Raw genomic sequence first — 24977 nt, forward strand, 5'->3', positions numbered from 1 at the left:
GTTCTTGCTTGCTTACCTAGTCTGATGATTCAGCTGTGCACAGATCCAGATGTTAATACTGGCTGCCCTTGTGTAATGCCTTGATCATGGGCTGACATGTGCAAAATTTGGGGGCGTACATATTAATGATCCCGACTGTTACGTAACAGTCGGTGTTATGTTGAGATTCGCCTGTTCTTCAGAGGTCTTTTAAACAAATCAAATTTACATAAGAAGGAGGAAACAATGGAGTTTGGGACTCACTGTATGTCATTTCCATGTAATGAACTCTTGTTATTCAACTATGCCAGGGTAAATTAAATGACTCATTTTTAAAGAGCCCTTTATGCCAAAAAGGTTCAATATAAGGAGAAATGTCTTAAATTATTGCATAATAGAACCCCTATTAAAAAATATTAATTATTAAAACATTTCTAATGATAAAGTATGTTTACAAGCTGCTTAATTTCTTTAAAAATCATTTAAATTAAAAATGATTCCCCTAAAAGGTTCTATATAGGAAGCTCCTGACAGAAGCCTTTAAGGTTCTAAATATAGAACCTTTTCTTAGAGTGACACATTTAAAATGCAATATATCGGGTTATTTGCTCTCAGAGTTGTACAAAATTTAAGGTCCAACATGAGCGACAGAACTGGTTCAGCGTTTCATGTTTGTTAATCAGAATGATTATACAGTAAGGCAAAATACAACATGAAAAATGAATATTTACTCAGGCAAAAGTTGTTTTGTATTCCAGCCAGTACCACGACTCTTAGTGAAGGCTGTCTTTACATTCCCCTGTCATAGCAAATCATGTTCCTCTCATTTCTCTTACAGACACACACAGTAACCAATAGGGCGACAGCAGTCTGAGCTTCACATTAGGGGCCGTCTCTGTTTTTGTGTACCGCAAGCAGATTGTGTTCACTGACTTTTATATGTATGCAGATGGTCAGTATAATTATTGTATGTGTGTGTACAGGTAAAAACATTTCACAGCTTTATATCATTTACATTTATGCATTTGGCAGACGCATTCATCCGTAGTGTTTTGCACAGCATTCAAAGTATACATTTGATCAGTTTTTTTCGATATATAGTGGCAGGTCTTTTTAAGAGTTATGTGTAAAATGCATCCGCATAAATTAGTATGATAACCCATTGGTTGAATAATTTCACAGGCAGAAATGTATAACTTGTATTATGTTAAAGAAATATTTGTATGAAATGTTTAAATACCTATGCAAGGCTGTCTAATATGGTCTAAAATAATAATTTATCCTTGATATCATTATGTACCTTAATAGCCATATTCATTTGATGCAAATGAAAACAACCCTGTGTTTGGGATAGACTCACGGTCTGATCAATAGATTGCAAAACAATGTTTTCCTAGAGATTTTGTTTATGTATTTTCAATATCAATCGAGTTCAGCTCAATTCACTCCAAGTTCTGTTCTCATTCTCCAGTTAATTCAGTAATATTACTGAATACTATGTGTCCTTTAAACCCCAGCTGAGCAAGACAAAGGCAACAGTGTAGCATATATATCATCACATCCTTGTACGCTTTCGTTTACACAGTATACAGTGTATAATGTGAAGTTGCATTTGTCTGACAAGACCAATATAGCAGCATTCCCTTTGACTTATTGTTCTGTCTAAAGTTAGCAGATAAAATGCGTTCCGTTCAACAAGCCAATACACTCGAACGAACGTTTAAAGAACGTAAAAAGAACGCAAAACGAACCACAAGCGAGGCCAAAGAAATCCCGACGCTCCCTAACACGAGCCATCTGTCCGTAAACCCCGCCCGCGTTTCGCTTATGAACAGCAGACAGCGGGGCGCCTGGAAACAGGTTTGAACAGCTCACAGAAACTCTGACTCTACACAGCGCGACTCTTTATTCGTGTCAGGCGTTTGTGTGGTTTTCTTCTCTTCGCTCGTTTCGTGATCCGCGGAGCCGCGTCTGGGGCGCCGCCGCACTTTCCGAAAAGTTTGACCGGAGTAAAAGCCCGTTTGACAGGATAAATCAACAAAGGGAGGAAGAGCGCTGGCGCAAAAGGAGACAAACCGCAGAAGGAAAGTATGGCCGCGCGCGATGCATCCGCGCTCTTCCTGCTAGCCTTTGGAATACTGGGAGCGAGCGCGCAGTACGGAGACCGCGGCATGTCGGTTCCCGAGCACGGCTTCTGCCAGCCCATCTCCATCCCTCTGTGCACGGACATCGCGTACAACGAGACCATCATGCCCAACCTTCTCGGCCACACGAACCAGGAGGACGCAGGGCTGGAGGTGCACCAGTTCTACCCGCTCGTCAAAGTGCAGTGCTCTCCGGACCTCAAGTTCTTCCTGTGCTCCATGTACGCGCCGGTGTGCACGGTGCTGGAGCAAGCGCTGCCACCGTGCCGCTCGCTGTGCGAGCGCGCGCGTCAAGGCTGCGAGGCGCTCATGAACAAATTCGGCTTCCAGTGGCCAGAGAGTCTCGCGTGCGAATCGTTCCCGGTGCACGGCGGAGAGCTGTGCGTGGGTCAGAACACGTCGAGCGCGCCCGTCAACCCGACGCCAGATGTGACACAAGCGACACCCGACCACGTCCCAAAGGGGCGTTTTAAATGCCCGGCGTCGCTCAAAGTGCCGCCGTACCTCAACTACCGCTTTCTGGGCGAGGAGAACTGCGGCGCGCCGTGCGAACCCAAAAAGCTCCACGGGATGATGTACTTCAGCGAGGACGAGCAGAAGTTCGCGAGGATTTGGATAGGGATTTGGTCGGTTTTGTGCTGCGCGTCCACTTTGTTCACCGTCCTGACTTATTTGGTGGACATGAAGCGCTTTAGTTACCCGGAGAGACCCATCATATTCCTTTCCGGGTGTTACACGATGGTGTCCATCGCGTACATCGCCGGATTTCTGCTGGAAGACAAAGTGGTTTGCAACGAGCAGTTCGAGAATGAGTTCCGGACGGTGGTGCAGGGCACCAAAAAAGAAGGGTGCACCATTCTGTTCATGATGCTGTACTTCTTCAGCATGTCCAGCTCCATCTGGTGGGTCATTCTGGCGCTCACCTGGTTCCTCGCGGCCGGGATGAAATGGGGCCACGAGGCCATCGAGGCGAACTCGCAGTACTTCCACCTGGCGGCGTGGGCAGTGCCGGCCATCAAGACCATCACCATCCTGGCGGTGGGTCAAGTGGATGGAGACGTCCTGAGCGGCGTCTGCTTCGTGGGCATCAACAGCGTGGACGCGCTCCGCGGCTTCGTCCTCGCGCCCCTCTTCGTCTACCTGTTCATCGGCACCTCGTTCCTCCTGGCGGGGTTCGTGTCTCTGTTCCGCATCAGGACTATCATGAAGCACGACGGCACCAAGACGGAGAAGCTGGAGAAGCTGATGGTGCGCATCGGCATCTTCAGCGTCCTGTACACGGTTCCGGCCACCATCGTGATCGCGTGTTACTTCTACGAACAGGCCTTTCGCGCGCAGTGGGAACAAACCTGGAGCGCGCAGTCGTGCAAGACGTACGCGGTGCCGTGTCCCGCGCACAACCCGCAAATAAACCCGGATTTTACGGTGTTTATGATCAAGTACCTGATGACCCTGATTGTGGGAATCACGTCTGGATTCTGGATATGGTCTGGAAAGACGCTGAATTCATGGAGAAAGTTCTACACGAGACTGGCAAACAGCAAACATGGAGAAACGACAGTGTGACGAACTGCTTTTTTATCCTTCACTTTTTTTCTGTTTAAAGAGATGTACATAAACATTGTGATTTTTTTGTAAGTATATATTTGTATTTAAATCACACTTGGATGTTCTTTTTTTAATCAAAGGAACTTTTTTTTTTTGGACAGACCGTATTGTTTTGGAGATTATTTATGCCTTTTCTCTCTTGGAATACTCTGGGTGGGGATCTGCTTTTTAAGCCTGTATGTAAAACTGTGTCTTTTTTATAATCGACATCAGTATTTCCATGGGCAAATATTCAAACTGCTTTTTACATGCAAATAATGCAGAAATAATAATAATGTGTGTGAATTGTGCACCCAGCACTTATGGCCGCATATCATGGAAAGAATTGAGCTTTAAATTAAAGCTTTGTGACTGAGATTTGTCTGGGTGCAGATGAATTATAGTACTGGAATGTTTTATGGAGGCCCAGAACAAAAACAGCAAGTGATCCGTGCTGGAAAAACTGCTTAACCCAGCATGAACTGGTTTGCTGGTCTCCCAATCTGGTCTGGCTCGGACAGCAGCAATCTCAGGCTGTTTTCAAATGTTTTTAAGATGTAAAGTTAAGTGCCTTTTTCATTTTGGAGCAGCATTGGGCTCAAGGCCTGCACTTTTGTTTAACTCAAAGAAATGTATACATGTGTTTCTTCAGTCTGTAATGATATTTCGGAAGGTTTTTTGTTCTCCTATGGCTCTTTTGCACAGAAGTACCTCTAAACATACAGCTAGAACGGGATGGACGGTGTTTGCAATGCACTTCTCAAATAGTTTAATGTCTGTGTTGGTAACGTAACTAATCCATGAAAATGATGTGAAAAATGGCATGCCGAATTTCTGGTGCATATGTGTTGGGATGAACCGATAAATCGGCCGATATTTGGCTCTTTTTGAGACGGTCAGCAGCGATAACCGTGTCCGCTCGTCCTGTTTGTCATTTCCAAAATCTAACGCCAGGCCTGCTGATGGATAATGCGATTTGCTTTTCATATTTTTGAGTAATGCTGCATTCGATTTCTGGTTATCGGTATCGGCATCAGCCATTAAAAACCCCACTTCGATCAAGCACTACATAGTAATTCACATCAACCTTTCATAATTTTTCTGGGTTTGTCGTGTCATCATGTGCTTTTTTTTTTTTCTAAATGCCTTTTACTGACCATCAGAAAATGTTGATTCTTGATTGTTTATGGCAAATATCTCAAATGCAAATGAATGTTTTTTGTTTTTCCAAAGGAAAATGCACATGGTGATTGCGGAAAGCACTGGCAGATAGAGGCCTGCTCTGTTGAGATGCATCATGCATGAATCTGACATGTATTTAAACACGCTAGCATTACAGTTTTCTACACCGGTGATGTCTGTTATTTTCTTCTTTCTCATACTTCTGCTTGTGATACTATCAAAAACCCTTTATATTTATAGACAATAGTTTATATTATTCCGTTCTTTAAAGAATAAACTTCTCATTTGTACAAAACGTTCATTTTTTATGGCAAGTGAGTTTGTTTCGATGGCTGATTGTTTTTTTGTCTTTAGTTTTACTTAATCTCTCTTTCCTAATGCTGTCACCTGGTTTTACTATGAGGCCTGCTTCTTAGGAATGATTTTTGTCAGATTGAGGCAGACCTTTTAAAAAGTGTTTTTCAGTCACTTTACATGTATATGTATCATGAACTAACAATGTTTTTAAAGCCCACCAATGCACCATCGTTCATTGTTATCTCATGTTAGTTCATAATGCATAAATTAAAGGAATAGTTCACCCTCAAGTTATCCTTGGTGTACATGACTTTCTTCTTTCAGCTGAATGCAATGGAATTATATTAAATAATATCCAGAGTTTTTGAAGTTCCAAAAATTGCATCCATCCATCATAAAAGTAATCCATACGACTCCAATGGGTTAATGAAGGCCTCCTGAAGCAAAGCAATGGGTTTTTGTAAGAAAATTATACATATTTTAAAACTTTATTAACTAATCACTGGCTTCCGGCAACAACAAGCGAGGTTTTCTTACAAAAACCCATTGCTTCACTTCAGAAGGCATTTATTTGTTTATTTATTAACCCACTGGAGTCGTATGGATTATTTTTATGATAGATGGATGCGCTTTTTGGACTTTCAAAAACTCGGCCACTATTCAATGCCATTACAAAGCTAGGAAGAGCCAGGATATTATTTAATATAACTCTGACTATGTTCGACTGAAGTTATATGCACCTAGTACGGCTTGAGGGTGAGTAAATTATGGGATAATTTTCATTTTTGGTTGAACTATCCCTTTAAAGGGTTAGTTCGCCCAAAAATGAAAATTCTGTGATTAATTACTCACCTTCATGTCGTTCCACACCTGAAAGACCTTCGTTCATCTTCAGAACACAAATATTTTTGATAAAATCCGATGGCTCAGTGAGGCCTGCAGTGGTTCAACCTTAAAGCGATGAAAATACTTTTTGTGCGCTAAAACAACAATATCTAGTGATGACGATTTCAAAACACTGCTTCATGAAGCTTCGAAGCTTTACCAATTGTTTTTGTTTTAAATCAGTGGTTCGGAGCGCCAAAGTCATGTGATTACAGTAAACGAGGCTTTGTTATGTCATAAGTGTTTCAAAATTTCAATGCTTCACCACCGGGGGGTGTGACTTTGGCAGTTTGATACACGCTCTGAACCACTGATTTGAAACAAAAGATTTGTAAAGCTTCGAAACTTCATGAAGCAGTGTTTTGAATTCGCCCATCACTAGATATTGTTGAATAAAGTCATTATTTTGTTTTTTTGATGCACAAAAAGTATTTTCGTCGCTTCATAACATTAAGGTTGAACCACTGTAGTCACGTGACCTGTTTTAAATATGTCTTTAGTAGCTTTCTGGTCAATGAAATGGGAAATTATCTTGCTGTCAGTAGAGGCCTCTCTGAGCCATCGGATTTCATCAAAAAAATCTTAATTTGAGTTCTGAAGATGAACGAAGGTCTTACGGGTGTGGAACGACATGAGGGTGAGTAATTAATGACAATTTACATTTTTGGGTGAACTAACACTTTAACATTAACAAAGAGTAGTTAATGCAGCTAAAAAATATTGCTCGTCGACTATTGCTGTAACTAACGTTGACGTATTCAACCTTATTGTAAAGTGTTACCGGGACTTGTGAGATGGTTTAGTTATGTAATACAGGGCAGACTGTTTATGGCTGCAGGTTGTTTGTGTTATTCAAACAGACCTCAAATGATCATTGTCCTCTGAAGTGTTCAGCTCCTCTCATGTGTATTCAGAACAAAAACTAATGAGTTGAACAGGTCCAGTCCTGCTCTTAAACTGTTGAGAAACTCTCAGTAGTACATACTGTCACTTCTGACATAATTTTAACAGACAGTTAGACTGGTTCATTGAGTAGGCTGATACAGCTGTCACCCTCATGTTGTATCAAAGCCACCAAATTCTGAAATTATTTGTTATTCACTGAAAATCTTCCCCTTCACTGAAACTTGAGAATCTCATTCACTGATTCAGAAATGTCACGCAAGGTTTGAGATTGTTGATTCTTGCGTGGTGAATTCAAATATGCAGCATTATGAATGAGATTTGAGGGGAAGATTACAGTCATATGGGTATAATGTTGAGTAAACGATGGCAGAATTTATGTTTTTTGGTGGATAAAAGTTTAAAAATAAGAACACTAAACAAAAAAGTCGCTTTGGTGAGAATCTGTGTTAAAAAAACAAATGTTAATACAAAATCTGTTAGTAAAATTGTAATGAAGATCTAAATGGCCCTAATAATTTGAGTTTGATATGTTTCGTGCAAATATACCCTACAGTATTAGGAGCCGTTCACACAGAAGCCGTTTTTCTATTCCACTGTGCTACTTTTCCATTGTTTTTGAATCTATTCACACGCTAGACGGACGTAACCGTTGTGCTCTCGTCTTTTGACGCTGCATTCTAAAAATGCGAGGCTCAAGATAAAAGTTCACCTTTTTTGTTTCTCTGACCTGCTTCTCGCATTTTTAAATGGAAGTTATAATACCCTTTTACAAGATGTAATATAAGTCTCTGGTGTCTCCAGAATGTGTCTGTGAAGTTTCAGCTCACAGATCATTTATTATAGCTTGTCAAATTTGCCTCTATTTGTTTATGCTGTTTATGTGTGTGTCCCTTTAAATGCAAATGAGCTGCTGCTCCCTGCCACTTTCCTAAAGAGGGCGGAGCCAAAGAACTTATACTGACAAGAAGTGAAACTCAATAGAACGTTCCATTGAAACACCAGCAGCAGCCCAGCGTTTCCACCATTTTGGGGTGAAAGCGACTCGGCAGTCCACTGGTTTCTATAATATCAGCTGATTTGTTAAAAAAAAAAACATACATTAAAGCTGAAATCCAACCTGAATGATGACAACACAGAATAAAATACCATCACTAGTGATCATCAAATCCTTTTAACAGTTTATTTTATGGACTGTTTGTTTAAGTCTTCCACTTTTTTCACAAAACCTTTTCTCTCTAGAAACCCAGTCAAGTTTGGGTTAAAATTCTTTAAAAGGCTTATAAACACTGAATTATTACTAACATATGAAATTAAATTAAGGAAATGTATCAGAAAAATAGATAATGTTGAACAATAAATATATAACAGAATATAACATCTTGATATTTTTTAGTTTTATATTTATATTAATGTCCATTAAAGCAAGACTATGTAAACAAAAAAACACAGCGACTGAGTCCAAAAGTGGGAATTATGGGATAACAGTGCATCATGTTCTATAAGATCATGTTTGTAGCGTGCAAACATGATGATCTTAACTTTATCAATTGTTAATTTTGTTAATTTACTATTAATTGTAAATATGTAAAGTTGCATAAAATGGAAATACTCTATAGGCTAACTGCATTACCTCAGAAGTGTAATAGTTGGATTCCACAACTGATAACATAAAACATATATAGGCTAAGACAATACAACATTTACTGTAGGTGTCATAAAATGTACTGAATTTGAGAATTTTTTTATTGTGTTCCTGATTTGGCTGTGAGATTCGCTGATTTTGGGTACATAAAATGTGATGGATTCTATTGTCCAGTTGGCATTTATGGCTGTTATCCAAAAAGCATCAGAGTTTCACCTCTTGGGTTCTATGCTCTTTGGCGGAGCTTTAACAGCTCACGCTTCGGTTGCTCAACAACAACAACAAAGCTGGAGAATCTCACGCAGACAAAATGAGGATTGTCAGTAACGGTGTTCAGCCTTACATTGTTCAAACCGGAGTCGACACTGATGGAGAGACTCAGGAAGAAGTTACAACTTTTAGACGTTTCTGAATGGTTAGTGGATAAATTTATGTAGTTGATGTGGAGTTGATTCAACTCATCCACTAGCATGTGCCGTCATGTTCATCTTTTGTGCAAATCCAGCATTGAATTTGTGAAGCAGTCCGGCGTAAAATGACGGCATGACAACAACACTCTACTACAACAACTCATGGCCTCACCCCTTTGTTGTGTGATCTCGGGGGCGGGGTTTATGTAAATTTTAGGGTTTGTGGTGTCACCAACCCAGGAAGAAGCTCGTTGTAGTCCCTACCTTTTGTTGTAGTCCTTAAAAAGTGATTTCTGTAAAAGAAAATATCTCCCTTTGCATTGAACTTTGAGCATCGTAACTTTGCAGATGTTATTTATGCTCAAACAGCAACATTACACACTAACTAAAGTTAAAAAAGTGAAATCATAATCAAGGATGTTTTTAAGAGCCAAAATGCATTCTGTGTCAATCGACCCTTATGGTGCTTTCACACTGTTGGCAGGGAAACTTTTCCATTTGACTCATAGTTGCGTGTAATTGAACGTATTGAGTCTCACCGACGTGTGCCAATCTGATCTGTTTGTGAAATGCTGCATTCCTGCATTTATGCTTCCTTTGTGCAGTGGAATGTCCTGCGTTGGAGTATCAGATGGCAGCGCTCACAAGAACACGGCTCAAATGAACTTGTAAGTATATGTCACATGCCTTCAGACTGGACGACACCCTTTAACCTGGCCCAGATCAGCACAATCATGTTTCCAGTGTTAATGCCACCGCTTAAGTGTTTTGCAGCGGGTGCTGACTTGTTGAACGAGAGTGTGGGCAGGAAAATGTTATATATGTGTAGCGCTGCATGTGAAGTTAATCTTTGTAATAAAGCTCTTTCACATGATTCATCTCTGGGCTTCAGTGCAGCTCTCAACACTAGTGTCTCGTGCCTCTTTGACTGAGTGTGTGTTCAGAATAGCACACTAGCATTTAACTATTTCTTCTAGTCTGAATACTGAGCATGGTATGCCAAATTGTCTATTTGCATGAAATACAATGATCACCTACTATTTGTTACTGTATCGACCGATACAATGCTCTCAACTTGACCTTGAGTACATTACATTTTAATTTGCAAAAAAAAAAATAGATTTATGCATTTCTGTTACATATAAATTAAAACGGATGGTCCCACTTTATATTAGGTGGCATTAACTACTACATACTTGCATCAAAAAATAAGTACAATGTATTTATTGTGTTCATATTGTATTGCAAAACACTTTTGCTGATATTGAGGTGGATACGGGTAAGGTTAGGGACAGGTTTGGTGGTATGGCCAGGTTTAAGTGTGGGTTGAGGTGTAAGGGAAGGTCAACAGTGTAATTATAAGTGTAATTACAGAAATTAATTACAGATGTAATTACGTGCAGGTATTTTTAAAAAATGTATGTACAATGTAAAAACATGTTTGTACACAATAAGTGCATTGAATCAAGTGATTAATTTAAATAAGTTCATAGTAGTTAAAGCCACTTAATATAAAGTGGGACCAAACAGGTTACACTGTTTTAACATAAACAAATAAACTTAATGTGATGTATATTTGTCACACACAATGACAGCCATACACTAATGAAACATTAAGAAATGGGTTTTTGCACTTCATATTTTAACTATTTTATAACTATATTTTCCATATATTAACTATTTGCATCTTCATGGTTTTATTTAAATAATTATATTTTAAAAATGCATGTATTCAAATTTCTTATAATCAGCTTAAATGTGTTCAATGTGAAAACATTGCATTTATTCCATTAAAAAGTATGAACATAGCTGTGGAACAAGCAATATTTAGTTAGTTAAAATGTGTGACACTGAAACAAATTGAATTTATTGATGATGCATATATAAACCAGGTTATTGTGTATTTAAAACATTAAGTTTATTAGTACTATTAAATAAATCTTGCCTGTTTCATTTATGTTTGGCTGACAAATATGCATCATATTCAACTTATTAGTTTGTTTATGGAAAACTGGGTAACAATTTATTTCGATGGTCCACTTTAGACATTCTACTAACTATAAGTAACTTTGCAACTCCATGTCAACTAGAGTATTAGTGAACTGTCTGCTTAATATCTGCTAAACACGCTCCACAACAGACAATCTACTGACTATATAAGTACTATATATATATATATATATATATATATATATATATATATATATATATATATATATATATATATATTTTTTTTTTTTTTTTTTTTTTTCACCTTCTTGACTTATATGTTCAAACAATAGGACTTCCAGGGCTTGTACAAACTGTCTACTTAAACCCATTTCTTTTTACCCATGGGAAATAATGTTAGAAGCATGTACTTGTCGATGCTTCACGGTGTCCACTATGATGACGCCAGGCAAATTAAAAAGCAGAATGACAATGACTCTCACCGCACTAAACGTCTGTTTAAAACAGAAGACTTTCAACTGTAGAAACATGCATTTGACATGAAGGGCCGTTTATGCTTCATATGCAGACTAAGTGCTCTCATGTAAACAGCAGGACTTGTGTGTGTTATAAATGGACGTGCCATTTTCCCAGCCTGGAAACCCCTTTCCGGTTGTCTGTAGAAAACTCGCCACCTCATGGAAAATGAAAACCACAAAGATATTAAATTACAGCCTGTTAACTCGAGGAATTTCTCTTCTGACTGTTCCCCTGTAGAGTTTAGCTTCTGAAGCAAACACAAAAGAATAAGTCCTTTAAGGATATAATGAATAAGTATGCACAGTTCCTGTCTGATTCAGATTCTAAATATTTTAGGGGTATAATTATCTGATTAGATATTTTAGGAGACACTTTTGAAGAGTCTGAAAGACTTTGCCAAAACACTTCATCAAGTGTATGTTTTCTGTGGTATATTTGGCCTCAGAATACTGCATCCCATAAACGCAAATGGATTTAAAAACTTTCCTTGATTTTTTGACGGATGGGGTGGTTGAAGCTGTTGATGGCTGCTTCATCACAGACTCTATTTAGCTTCCTGAATCTTAAGCCCAAAGTATACTTCACTTTTTACGTGTATGTGAGAGTCAGCGTACAGTGAGCGTGATGCGAATTTCGTTATCAGAAGAGCATGTGTGTACTGTTCACTCACCATACTTTGTATGCACAGGTCGCACATGCACATTTAAAATTTTTTTTGCAGAAATTCGTTTATCCACAAGGCGGCAACGGCATCCTGGGGGCTTCGATTCATGAGAAAAACTGCATAAACAGAACAGACCGGAACTCATGCAAGCTACAGAAACAATGGAGGCCTACATAGACGAGAGATTGTGCGAAGAGGTTAGAAAGTACCCTCATTTGTACAACTCTAGCATTGAAGAATACAAAATATTTTCATGGGTTATAACTCATGGCGAGAGATTGCTCAAAACTGTGCATGCGTCAAACGCCTGTGTACGCATATGAGTCAAATGGAGTATACTTTGTGAGGCTGTGCGTTCGACTGTGCGCGTACACTAGCGTACACGTAAAAAAACGGCATATACCCTCTGCTTTAGGGGCTGATTACACAATGCCGTTTTCAAATAAAAACGGAAAACTTTTTATTTACATAACAACAGCATTTTGGGGGCCTAAAAACTTTTGAAAACGGGTTTCAAAGTGCACGTTTTTGAAAACAATACCGTTATTGTCTCCGTGTAGATGACAAAAACACAAATTTGTGAAAGTGGTGACATCATGCGCATATGTATTACAAGTTCAGTCTATAGGTGCGCAGTGTTTCCAGAGGTTTAAAGAGTACCTAAAAACTATACTTGAGTAAAAGTGCAGATGCCTACAGCGAAAATGACTTCAAGTTACAAGTCAAAGGTTTAAGTTAGTCCTAGACTAAAATGCATGTTTGAGCTGTTTTAAAGGTGCCGTAGAACATCTTTTTAAAAGATGTAATATAAGTCTAAGGTGTCTCCTGAATGTGTCTGTGAAGTTTCAGCTCAAAATACCCCATAGATTTTTTTTTATTCATTTTTTTTAACTGCCTATTTTGGGGCATCATTAAATATGCGCAGATTCAGGCTGCGGCCCCTTTAAATCTCGTGCTCTCCGCCCCCGGAGCTCGCGCTTGCCTTAACCAGCATAAACAAAGTTCACACAGCTAATATAACCCTCAAAATGGATCTTTACAAAGTGTTCATCATGCAGCATGTCTAATCGCGTAAGTATAGTATTTATTTGGATGTTTACATTTGATTCTGAATGAGTTTGATAGTGCTCCGTGGCTAAAACTAACATTGCACACTGTTGGAGAGATTTATAAAGAATGAAGTTGTGTTTATGCATTATACAGACTGCAAATGTTTAAAAAATGAAAATAACGACAGTCTTGTCTCCGTGAATACAGTAAGAAACGATGGTAACTTTAACCACATTTAACAGTACATTAGCAACATGCTAACGAAACATTTAGAAAGACAATTTACAAATATCACTAAAAATATCATGATATCATGGATCATGTCAGTTATTATTGCTCCATCTGCCATTTTTCGCTATTGTTCTTGCTTGCTTACCTAGTCTGATGATTCAGCTGTGCACAGATCCAGACGTTAATACTGGCTGCCCTTGTCTAATGCTTTGAACATATGCAAATATTGGGGTCATACATATTAATGATCCCGACTGTTACGTAACAGCCGGTGTTATGTTGAGATTCACCTGTTTTTCGGAGGTCTTTTAAACAAATGAGTTTTATATAAGAAGAAGGAAACAATGGAGTTTGAGACTCACTGTATGTCATTTCCATGTACTGAACACTTGTTATTCAACTCTGCCAAGATAAATTCAATTTTTAACTCTAGGGCACCCTTAAGACCTTAAAATCTTAAAACCTTTAAGGATTTTAAAATCTTAAAATCTGTCAGTGCCACTGTTTTGTATCAGGATGCACACCAGCAATGTTTTTTTTTTCTAGTGAATTTTTATAAAAGCAACTTAAATGCCCTAATTGAACTAAGGCTTAATCCTGGCTTAGGCTAAGCCCTGTCTGTGAAACCGGGCCTTAGAATATCTGATTTTAACAGTACTTAAGTATTTTACTCGTTCTGAATGTAGGCTCAAAATTGCACTAGTCCTCGACACCTAAGAGACATGCTGGTGAAAAACAAGCATGAATCAGTTGATTTGTGAGTAGAGCAATCACGTTTATTTTTCTAAAATCTAAATAAAATTGAACACCTCAAAACTGCAATAAATCAAGGTCCACGGCCTTTTAACAGCCTCTTAAACGTCTACAAACTCTCAAGTCTCAGTTAAGCTCAAGTGCTCAAAAGGGCACAAATAAACCAATACCCTTCAAAAAGGTCTCTTCAATATAATCGATAAATAAAATAAAGTAAAATTAAATAGTCAAAGCCCATTTGCACTTGACATGGTGGTTTCAGCCTCATGTCATTATTTCATATCTTCATCGATTCAGCAACTACCTGGCTGCTAATGCATTCACATTCACATAAAGTAACCTTGTTGAAAATTATGGATGAGTAACGACAAAACAAACAAGATACAGTACCTTCAGTGCCCTGTAGATGGCGATATTACTTGTTTTGAAGCAGAAATAAACTGCTGCAGAAAAAGTTAGGTGACATGCAAAATGTAACAAGTAATTGCATTACTCATTACAAATGTATTGGTGTAAAGGGTACATATACTTATTAAAAAATGTAGTCAAATAGAGAATAAAAGCTGCTAATATCTTTGATACTCAGTAAAACTACAAAGTAGCCAAAAAGTTACTTAAATGACATTTACTCAAATACTTTACAACACTGAGTGTTTCTTTACAAAGTGACATCACCAACTACTGGCCTGTCATTCACAATACAGTAGTTTTCACGGATCCGTGTGAACGGGGATCATTTTTACAACGTTGTCAACAGAGGAAAAACGTTTCGATTTTTAGTACATCGTTGTCACATAAACTTACCCTTAAATTGAAGTGAAAAGTGATTTTGCAAATATGGATTCCTTCATGTAAAGCTTACAATGTTCAGCATACTAGTGTACTGCTATACTCATTCTGCAGGATGTATGCAGTGGTGAAGAGCGACTGAAGACTGTGCTGTGTTGATATTTGTGCAGCGATTCTCAGCGAGGATCATTAGGCCACTCCGTAATTAAAGTTTCCTTTAGCCTGCGGAAAAAATGACAAGTAATACAAACCCTCCCCCTCCCTCCATACAGAAGCTGCCCGCTCTTCTGTTTTATGAATAAAAAATCTATAATGAATATTAATATTTTGCAGCCTGTGTTCCCATGTGAACAAAGCTACCTGGAATTAATTTGTACAACTGTGCCACAGGCAGATCCACTGCTTATGCCAAGTTCAATGTTTCTTCAGTTTTGCCATTAAAAATTCTTCTTTTATGTTGTACGGAGGACCTGCTATGCTGTGCACATCAACACCTAGTTCTCTGTCTGAACATGATGTTAGAAACAGCATCTTTAATGTCACGAGATCTTCCCAAAAACAAGCGCCATGTGCTGAATGGAATAATAGCTTATTTCTTACTAAATTTTGCTCAGTACATACTGTATGCCTTCAATTATTGTTTATATTGAGTCTTTTTATCATCTTGGAAGGAGATTATGCAAAAGTCATGATGCTTTTTTAAAGGAGACCTTTAACAGCTCACACTTCGGTTGCTCAACAACAACAAAACTGGAGAATCTCACGCAGCCAAAATGAGGATTGTCAGTAACGGTGTTCAGCCTTACATTGTTCAAACCGGAGTCGACACTGATGGAGAGACTCAGGAAGAAGTTACAACTTTTAGAATGAAACTGGACGTTTCTGAATGGTTAGTGGATAAATTGATGTAGTTACTGTGGAGTTGATTCAACTCATCCACTAGCATGTGCCGTCATGTTCATCTTTTGTGTTGAATTGACCCTCGTTTGTTGGCGTAAAATGACGGCATGACAACAAACTCTACTACAACAACTCTTCCTCTTCTCTAAAGCAGCCCAACATGATCTCACCACCTTTGTTGTGTGTTCTCAGGGGTGGGGTTTATGTAAATTTAGGGTTTGTGATGTCACCAACCTGGGAAGAAGCTCGTTGTAGTCCCTACCAGCCATTAGTTGTAGTCAGCAATTGCTGTAAAAGAAAATATCTCCCTTTGCATTCAACTTTGCAGATGTTGTTTATGCTCAAACAGCAACATTACACACTAACTAAAGTTAAAAAAGTGAAATTATAATCAAGGACCCTTTAATAGATTTGTAATATGTCTGATCTTTTTGTCAGTTAACTAATGATTCAAGAAGGAGATGTTAAAAATCACAGCAATAATAATTTCAGTTCATTCTATCATACTGGAAATTGAAAGTCAAGTGCAGATTATATAAAACCATAATTAATAATTGAGCGCCAATAATAACTGAGCAGTAAATCAGCATATTAGAATGATTTCTGAAGGATCATGTGACACTGAAGACTGGAGTAATGATGCTGAAAATTCAGCTTTGATCACAGGAATAAATTTCATTTTAAAATATGTTCACATTTATTTTAAATTATAATATTATTTTACAATATTACTGTTTTTACTGTATTTTTGATCAAATAAATGCAGCCTTGGTGAGCAGAAGAGACTTCTTTCAAAAACGTAATTTTTTTTACCAAATGCTAGTGTACATACTGTGCACAGAAGGCATAATATACACTGCAGAAATAGTCCAAGTAGTGTGCTATTTTGAACACAGCCTGCATTTTTAGGAACTAAGTGGATTGAATAACTGTCTGATCAGTGTAATGGCTTCATTCAAGTCTGCTGTTTGCAATATCTGGAAAACCTATAGCGCTCTGGAGAATTCAGAGAAATCAACGCATGGCCATTGTTCCCTAGAGTGCTGTTGTTGATTCCCCTGCACAAATCGCAATTAAGGGCTGTGATTCAGTGTGACAGCGTTATCAAAGATTGCATGCTGCAAAGCCCCTTCCTGCAGGAGCCGAGCGCAGCCCCTAATGAGGTGTCAATCATGCGCACTAAACCCCAGGGCTGAGGGAGCCAGAGGTTTTTATCTTCGGCTCATCTGCTCACGCATTTCTGTGTTTTTTTGTCCTTCATGCTGTTCCTTCCATCCCCCCGATGAGGGATATTTTCTGCTTTCCTCATAAATATCCATATTACCACGATTCTCAGTGGATTAGTTGGAGTTTTACTGTGTGAATCACTGCATATAATATGACATCATGGGGCACTAGTTTCTAAGGTGGAAACAAGGTCAGATTCACAATACAATACTTTTGATTCAGAATACTGTATGCATAGGCTATATATTCATATGTTTTCTGAACATAAATTATATGGTTAACACTTTACAATAAGATTTAATTTGTTAATATTATTTAATGCATTAACTAACAATAGTAAATATATTTTTATTGACCTTTCATGTTCATGTTAGTTTACAGTGCATTAAAGGCACAATATGTAATTTTTCGCCACTAGAGGTCACTTAATTAAAACAAAGGTGTAGCTTGATGACGCCTTGATTTCGCAGAATCATGGGAGGTGTTGTCTTCATGTCTATAGCTGGGGCCCGTTCTTCGTACGTTGCTTATTACATCCAATATCAAATGACACATCCAAGATGATATCATCATGCTAATCATGATCCGGCTAATTGGGTTCTTCAAACACACCTGTTGTGTATGATTAGTATCGCTGGATTGAGTTATCTGAGATAATTGCGCATTCATGTGTTGGCTTAAAAGGGGATATGTATCGATAGTAGAAACATTGATCAGCAATGCAGCGATTGGCTGGAGTCAAGACGGCAACGTGATGACATTATAGAATGAGAAAAGACACCTGACGAAAAACTTGACGAATTTCTAGACATTTATAAGGAAACAGCCAAGCGAATAAATGACAGAAGAACGACATAAATGTTAGATATAGAATGAAATGTGCACTTTTTTTTTTTTACATGATTACCCAATTATTTAGGCTATATTCACAATTTGTATTATTTGTACATTCAATTTTTTATTTCAATGTTGTAATTAGCAACTAATTTACCTTTGAAGCATATTTGACAGCATTAATTAAAGTTTCTTAAGGGTCAAGATCAAGTTATCTGCATCTCCTGCGCTTCATCAAGCCACTCCCATAATATATGTCGCGGTTCAAATCGTTCAAATGCACAAATGCATGTATGGCATAGACATCTGTACATCATGTGTGTAAAACTCCAATAAAAAATATTACGCAATTATTCCCTCACGAATGAATCTCTCACAGAGTAAAACTGTCTGTGTCTATATTATGACACTACACGGCATTATAGTGTTATTTGCAAATTTATTTTTAAATCATTATTATTGTCCCTGGTTTACATTAGGGTACTCTTGTGGGAAAGTAGCAGAGGCTGGGACAGACTTTAAACATCACCTCCGCTTAAAAAGATGCAATCTAATCCTGTTTACATTAAATAAGCCTGCTCCCGAGCAGGTTTGAGCTTACGGACCTGTTGCTATGACAGCAAGTCTAGGATGAGCTTCGAAGAACCAAACGATCCAAGATCATGCCAAATCGTCAACAATCAAATCCAGCTAACTGAGTTAGCGACGTACGAAGAACGGGCCCCTGGTGGAAAAGAATCCGACAGGACTTGAGCAGAAATCATGTTCTTGGATGAGATTTTTAACATTACTGTAGTATGAAGCAGAGCGGTGCTGAGTGCTGTGAAAGCAGAAACGAGGTCAATGGAGCGATTGATAATGAGAGACGAGCGCAACACACGTCTCCAAAGCAGTGGAGCATTGATTACGTCACAGACGAGCGCATCCGTTTCTTCTGGTCATGAGTATGTTGGGTAAAGCAGCGCTGTTTATCATATTAGATACATTTATGTGTTAAAAGTTGTGCTACTCTGCATTCGCTGCTATGAGACACTTGTTGACAGGCGATGCACGGACACAGTTCGTGTCCTAACTGCTTATTTCTCTGGATTTAAACATTCTTAGAAACATTTGGGATAATGTAAATACAAAAGTCAACAAAACATTGTTCTAGTGGCTTTTGGATATTTTAATCCTAAAATCTAACATATTGGGCCTTTAACCTTTGCCAAAAGATACAGCTATTGATTTCAAAAATCTAGTCGAAAATGTTGTGATTAATATTAACTAAGATTAATGAATGCTCTAGAAGTGTTTATCATTCATGTTTACTTATGTTAACATATAAAAAACTTATTGTTACACTCTAAAATGCTGTGTTAAAAACAACCCAAGTTGGGTTGAAAATGGACAAATCTAGTGATTTGGGTTGTTTTAACCCAGCAGTTGGAACCTATTTTGGGTTCATTTTAAGCCAGCCATATAGTAATTTTTAAACAATAGTTGGGTTAAATAAAACTGCCCATGTTGGCCAAACATTTAACAAAACCGCTGGTTTGTCCATTTTCAACACAACTTGGGTTGTTTTAACCCGGCATTTTTTTGTAAATGATAAAAATTAATTTATTGTGAAGTATTTTTTATTATGAAATAAAAGCAAAAAAGCTTTCATGGCTGTAATATAATGTGAATAATGTATGTTGCTGTGCTTGTGACTAAACAGATGATGCAAAAAATTACTGCTATAACAGTGGGTAAGTATTATAAAAATACTTTCTAATTTTATTATGTTTTTGTGTTTAAAAGTGTTCTCAAACATAATTATTCACTTATAAAGTCTAATTTGATTATATAAAGTATATGCATGCTGCAAGATGTTTTTCCTTCTCTAATGTCACTTTTCTTGGTGATGTTTGAGTCTCACTGTGTTTGATTCAGCTGGTGATTTGTTGATTTTTAGCAGGATGTATAAAGTCATTTCTCCTCAAGTTCACCCAACAACATCAACAACTAAGTTTTGCATAATATTTTGATTGTAAAGTGTTTCTGCACTTTATTTTACAGTAAATGACACTGAGACCAGTATTTCTCATAATGCCTGAAAACAGAACTGGATTCAGTTTGTAACTCGTCTTCCTTCACAAGTTCTCTGACAGTGTTTTGAAGATATTTTTCTCTCACTCCTGCGCATTACATGAGTGTCTCGTTCATGAGGACGCTCTGCAGTGAAATAAATGAGCTCTTGCTTCACACCGCCTCTCACCATCTCCATCCAAATCCAAATTCTGTTCCCCCGGCATTCACACTGGTTATCAGTCACACTCGACCACTCCAGAGCGTCTCCTTTGCACAATTATTCCAGCACACGCCGCCACTCTCTCCTGAGGAAAAACGACATGTCGAGAGGAAAAAGAAAAAACAAGCAAATTCAATTATTCCAGAGTCCATCGTCGAATCTGTGAGAGTGTGAGGTTGGGCCGAATGAATCTACTCAAGCGTGAGATGTTTTTAATAGAAGTTGCATGTGAACCTGTGAAAAAAAGGCTAATATATATATATATATATATATTAGTTTAATGAGTTACTGGACAGTAGGTGGATTCCATGATGTCAGGGCAGAATAGGTTGGGTCATGTTGTTGATATGATTTTCAAGATGATTTTACAGGCATTATGGAATTAAGCAACATCTTTAATATTGAAATTAATGACACGATCTGTGTATTTATTTTTTATTCTTTTATTAAAAAATTTATTAAAATTTTATTGTGAAGTAAATAATAAAAATAAAAAGGATAAAGTATTTATTTAATTATTCATAAAAAAGAAAAAGAAAAAAAATACACATTATTTATGTATTTAATCAAATAAATAAACATGGAATAAAGCAAAATCATAAATATTGAAATGAATGACAAAATCTGTGCACATTATTCCATTTATTTATATGAATTATTATTTATTTATTATTTAAATTAAAATGTATTTATTAATTTTGCAGTATGAATGATTTTGCAGTATTTATTAATGCAGTATGAATGAATTAATAAAATGTTTTTTTATTTAAACTATGATGCTGGTGTATCGGTGTCAGATCTTGAAAAGACCTTTGACCCCATATGAATAGACATATATGTCCAGTATTGTTATTAATAACTAGAACTATTAAATATTGTTTTCATTAACGGAAATAAAGCTATATATATGTGTATATAATATATACACATATACACATATTTGCGTACTGCAAAGTCAGTTATTTGCTTGTTTGTTTGTTTATAAAAGACTTTTTTATGTTTTTTTTTTTTTTTTTTTGCTCTCCATTCTGGACACTTTTAACAGTCCAAACATTTCCTGATGAATGGACTTCATTTTCTCATGGAATATCATTTATCACTCCGAAATCAGTCGTGTTATGGAAGTAAATCAGTGGCGAATGCCGTTCTGCTTTGGCTTTGGTTTGGTTATGGACCGACACACATTCTACTCGTGCTCATGTCAATCTTCGAGAATGAATGCTTTTTTATGTGTGCAGAATGAATGCTGCCATCCTGCTGAAGTCTGCCATGTTGAGGAGCACGGGGCCTTTGTGCATTAGAGACTCGACTTCAAGAGCTTCTCTAATGTGAAACACAGAGGCTGAGTATAAATATATAGCCCGGCACCGCATTTTGCAACATGCTTCTCCTGCCAAGACATTGAAGGCGGCAGCTAATGAGAACCATGCTGGAGGATGCTGGGAAGGGCCGAGGGAAAGACAACTTTATACGACTTATTCCCAAACAGCCTTATTAGCCAAAGCAGAGGTTGATGTTGTTCATATGTATCCGACATGGGAAAAGCAGCTGCCGTCGTGTGGGAGAACGTCTACCGACAGTCTGGGCGAGTATTTGGACCGGACTTTTACGATGTGCCGAACTCCGTCCACCATTTTCTGACGTACTGCTGGTGTTTGGAGTTCAGGAGGGTTTATTTTGTCAGAGCTGATGCAGGGCTTTACTATAGTTCAGCCACAACTACTATATCAGTCAACGGCCCGTCAAACATGCTGAATTAACACCAGCCAGCCTTTACCAATAGTAACACATCCAAGTCATGATTCATCCTAATATATACATACACTGTAAAACCGAACAGTGAAATTAATTAAATTAAATGAGTTTGTTTCACTCAAATAATAATGAAAGTTCTCTGTACTTAATAGAAAAAAGTTGCATGCACTCAAAATTTCATTGTAGTAAGCTGAACTTAATATGATTGAGTTGAGCTGCAGCAGATTTCTAATTCCTAGCATGCTTTGCGTCAGACCATATAAATAACTGTTGAAATTAAGTGTTATTTTGTGTGTTTTTGCACAAGATTAACATATGGAGATATAAGTTAATGTTTAATGTTGTGTTATGTTGGGATTCAGGGGGGTTCTGAGAGAGAGAGACCACGATACCAAGTCGGTACTGAAATTTAAAAAATATGACACTTTGAGCGCTGTTGAGCAGATTCATAAACACCAAGATTGGCCATTGTGGTCATGCACTCAACAGATATGTCTGTTATGGGAAATCACAATGATCAGCACTTCAAAAACATGTTATAAATAGACAACAATGACACTCTTTACCGAGTATTTACACAGATACACACGGGAGTGTTTAAAAGCAGGCGCCTATCAGCAGACCGGTCCGCTCCTGCTTTCAAATTCAAACACATCCGTGTGCTTTTAAACACTCCCGTGCATTGATCATTGTAGCCAATCACAGAGATATCTGTTGAGTGCGTGAACACAGTGGCGAATCAGAAGTGTTTACCAATCTGCTCAAAGCGTCACATTTTTAAATTTTTTTTACTTTTGACTTATTGATTGAACTAATGAAAAAGAAGACATGTTCAATCAATTATGGTGTGACATTTGACCCTATATATATATATATATTCAGTGTTGACTATGAAAATAAAAAACTGACATAAAATAAAAATATTAGATGAAAAGCTTAAATGAAGACTAAAAATGAAATAAAAATAACTAGAAATAAAAACTAAAAAGCAAAATGGAAATATTAAATAAACAGTAAAAATAAAAAAAGTACACAACAAAATTGTTAAAAGTTAAACAACAATTAAAATGGAAGCTGAAAATATTAAAAAATAAAAGCAAATTCAAAATATTAATTAAAAATACAGTAATAGTATATTATTAATACTGAATCTGGAATATTTGCATGATTGTCTAACGCTGTGGACAGATGCTAATCTTAATACTCCTAAACAGGCTCTATTTTCTTTAAATGCAACATAATTCCTCGTTTCTTTCAGTTGAATCTGGGTTGAAATATGACCTGGACGTTTTCTTGACAGGTTTGGTGAGACTCGCCCAGACGCATATTCTCTCTGCCGAGTTTCAGTACTTTTCTGGCAGGGTCGGGCTGAAACGTTTGGCCACGGTGGAGGGAGATTAAGTGGCTTCAGGGCGTCTTAACATTTTGAGAGACTAAAGACAGAGCCAAGGACCGTGTTTAGCATACAAAACACTATAGTCTCGAATGTGATTCTGGTCACTAAAGTTCTGACCTGAGGAAATTCACAGAGAGTGAGAACTTTATCCTGTACATACAGCACATCAGTGGCTCATATATAGCAAAGTATGATTGTACATTTCCATGTACATTTTGTCTTCAGTGACATCAGAATTTTTAATGTCCTCGGTTTTATTTTTCAGATGAGCACATCCTCTGTGAACATGCAATAATTACATTCACTGCCAGAATGCTGTGTGTTTTCCTTCAGCAAAGAGAAGAAGAGAAAAACAAAGCAATGTCCACCATAGTGGCATCCCAGTAATGAAACTGCAGCTCTAACTCTTCACGATTTCCTTTTCCTCCAGAATCTTGGCCAAAAACGAGGCCAGCGTTACCTCATGTGGCGAAGCCAACCTGTGAATAGAAGAAGAGAGTAAACAAAACAAAACCTGAGAGAAAGAGGGTCAGAGCTGCATGACTGAATTTAACATGTGATGGGAAGTGTTTGTTTATGTGTGTGGATCCTGTATGAGCTGTGCTGGTGTTTGTGTTCACACAAGTGTGTGTGTTAATGAGGTCCGACCAACGGAAAGACAGGAAAGGATTCATGAACCACAGGAAGTCCGACAATGTGTCAGCACTAGGGTTGTGTGGTGCATTATTGCTTCTAACAAAGTGTCAGTTCCTGTCCTGGACATCAATGTGCTGCTACTTCCGCACAAAAAAAGCATAAAAAATTTCAAAAGATTGCAGAAAAATCAGTGGAGTCACAAATACACTTTCATCTTGCCACAAACACTGTGGTTTTACTGGTAGATTATATCATAATACTTTTATGCTCACCAAGGCTCTATTTATTTGATCAAAAATACAGTAAAAACAGTAATAATGTGAAATATTATTTTGATTTAAAATAATTGTTTTCTATTTGAATATATTTTAAAATGTAATTTATTCTTGTGATTCAAAGCTGAATTTTCAGCATCACTACTCCAGTCTTCAGTGTCACGTGATCCATCAGAAATCATTCTAATGTAAAATTCAGTTTTGCATGACAGGAATAAATTATATTTTAAAGGGGTCATATAAAGCCACTTTTACAAGATGTAAAATAAGTCTCTGATGTCCCCAGTTTTAGCTCAAAATACCCCACAAATATATTATAGCATGCTAAATTTGTCACTTTTTGAGGGTGAGCAAAGACACTCCGTTGATGTGTGTGTCCCTTTAAATGCAAATGAGCTGCTGCTCCTAAGAAGAGGGCGGAGTTTCAAGAGATTGTGTTAGCAGCTCCAATAACCTCACGCAGACTCACTGAAATGGTCAGAAACTGTTCAGCTTTTTATGTTCAAACCAGAGTCGGCCAATGATGGAGAGACTCAAGAAGAAGTTAGTTGATGAATTTATGAAGCTGATGTGGAATTAACTATCTTAAAGTCATTAATTAGCATATTCTGTCATGATAATCTATAAATCGCTCGTGTGGGAACTGTTGTAAGATGCCTACAGAGCCAGAAAATGAATATATGCAGCATGA

The 24977-nt window shown here is 37.6% G+C and overlaps 1 protein-coding gene across 1 annotated transcript; it reads left to right on the top strand.

Moving 5' to 3' along the window:
* Nucleotides 1-1845: 1845 nt before the first annotated feature.
* On the top strand, nucleotides 1846-5324 carry fzd1 (frizzled class receptor 1). Its single transcript, XM_067411188.1, has one exon. The coding sequence runs from the start codon at nucleotides 2070-2072 to the stop codon at nucleotides 3687-3689; it is 1620 nt and encodes a 539-aa protein (XP_067267289.1). The 5' UTR covers nucleotides 1846-2069; the 3' UTR covers nucleotides 3690-5324.
* Nucleotides 5325-24977: the final 19653 nt, after the last annotated feature.

This window comes from Chanodichthys erythropterus, chromosome 2, assembly GCF_024489055.1.
Source record: "Chanodichthys erythropterus isolate Z2021 chromosome 2, ASM2448905v1, whole genome shotgun sequence".
NCBI lineage: Eukaryota > Metazoa > Chordata > Actinopteri > Cypriniformes > Xenocyprididae > Chanodichthys > Chanodichthys erythropterus.

Coding starts and splice junctions, on each gene's coding strand:
- fzd1 (XM_067411188.1), top strand. CDS start 2,070: ATGGCCGCGCGCGATGCATCCGCGCTCTTCCTGCTAGCCTTTGGAATA.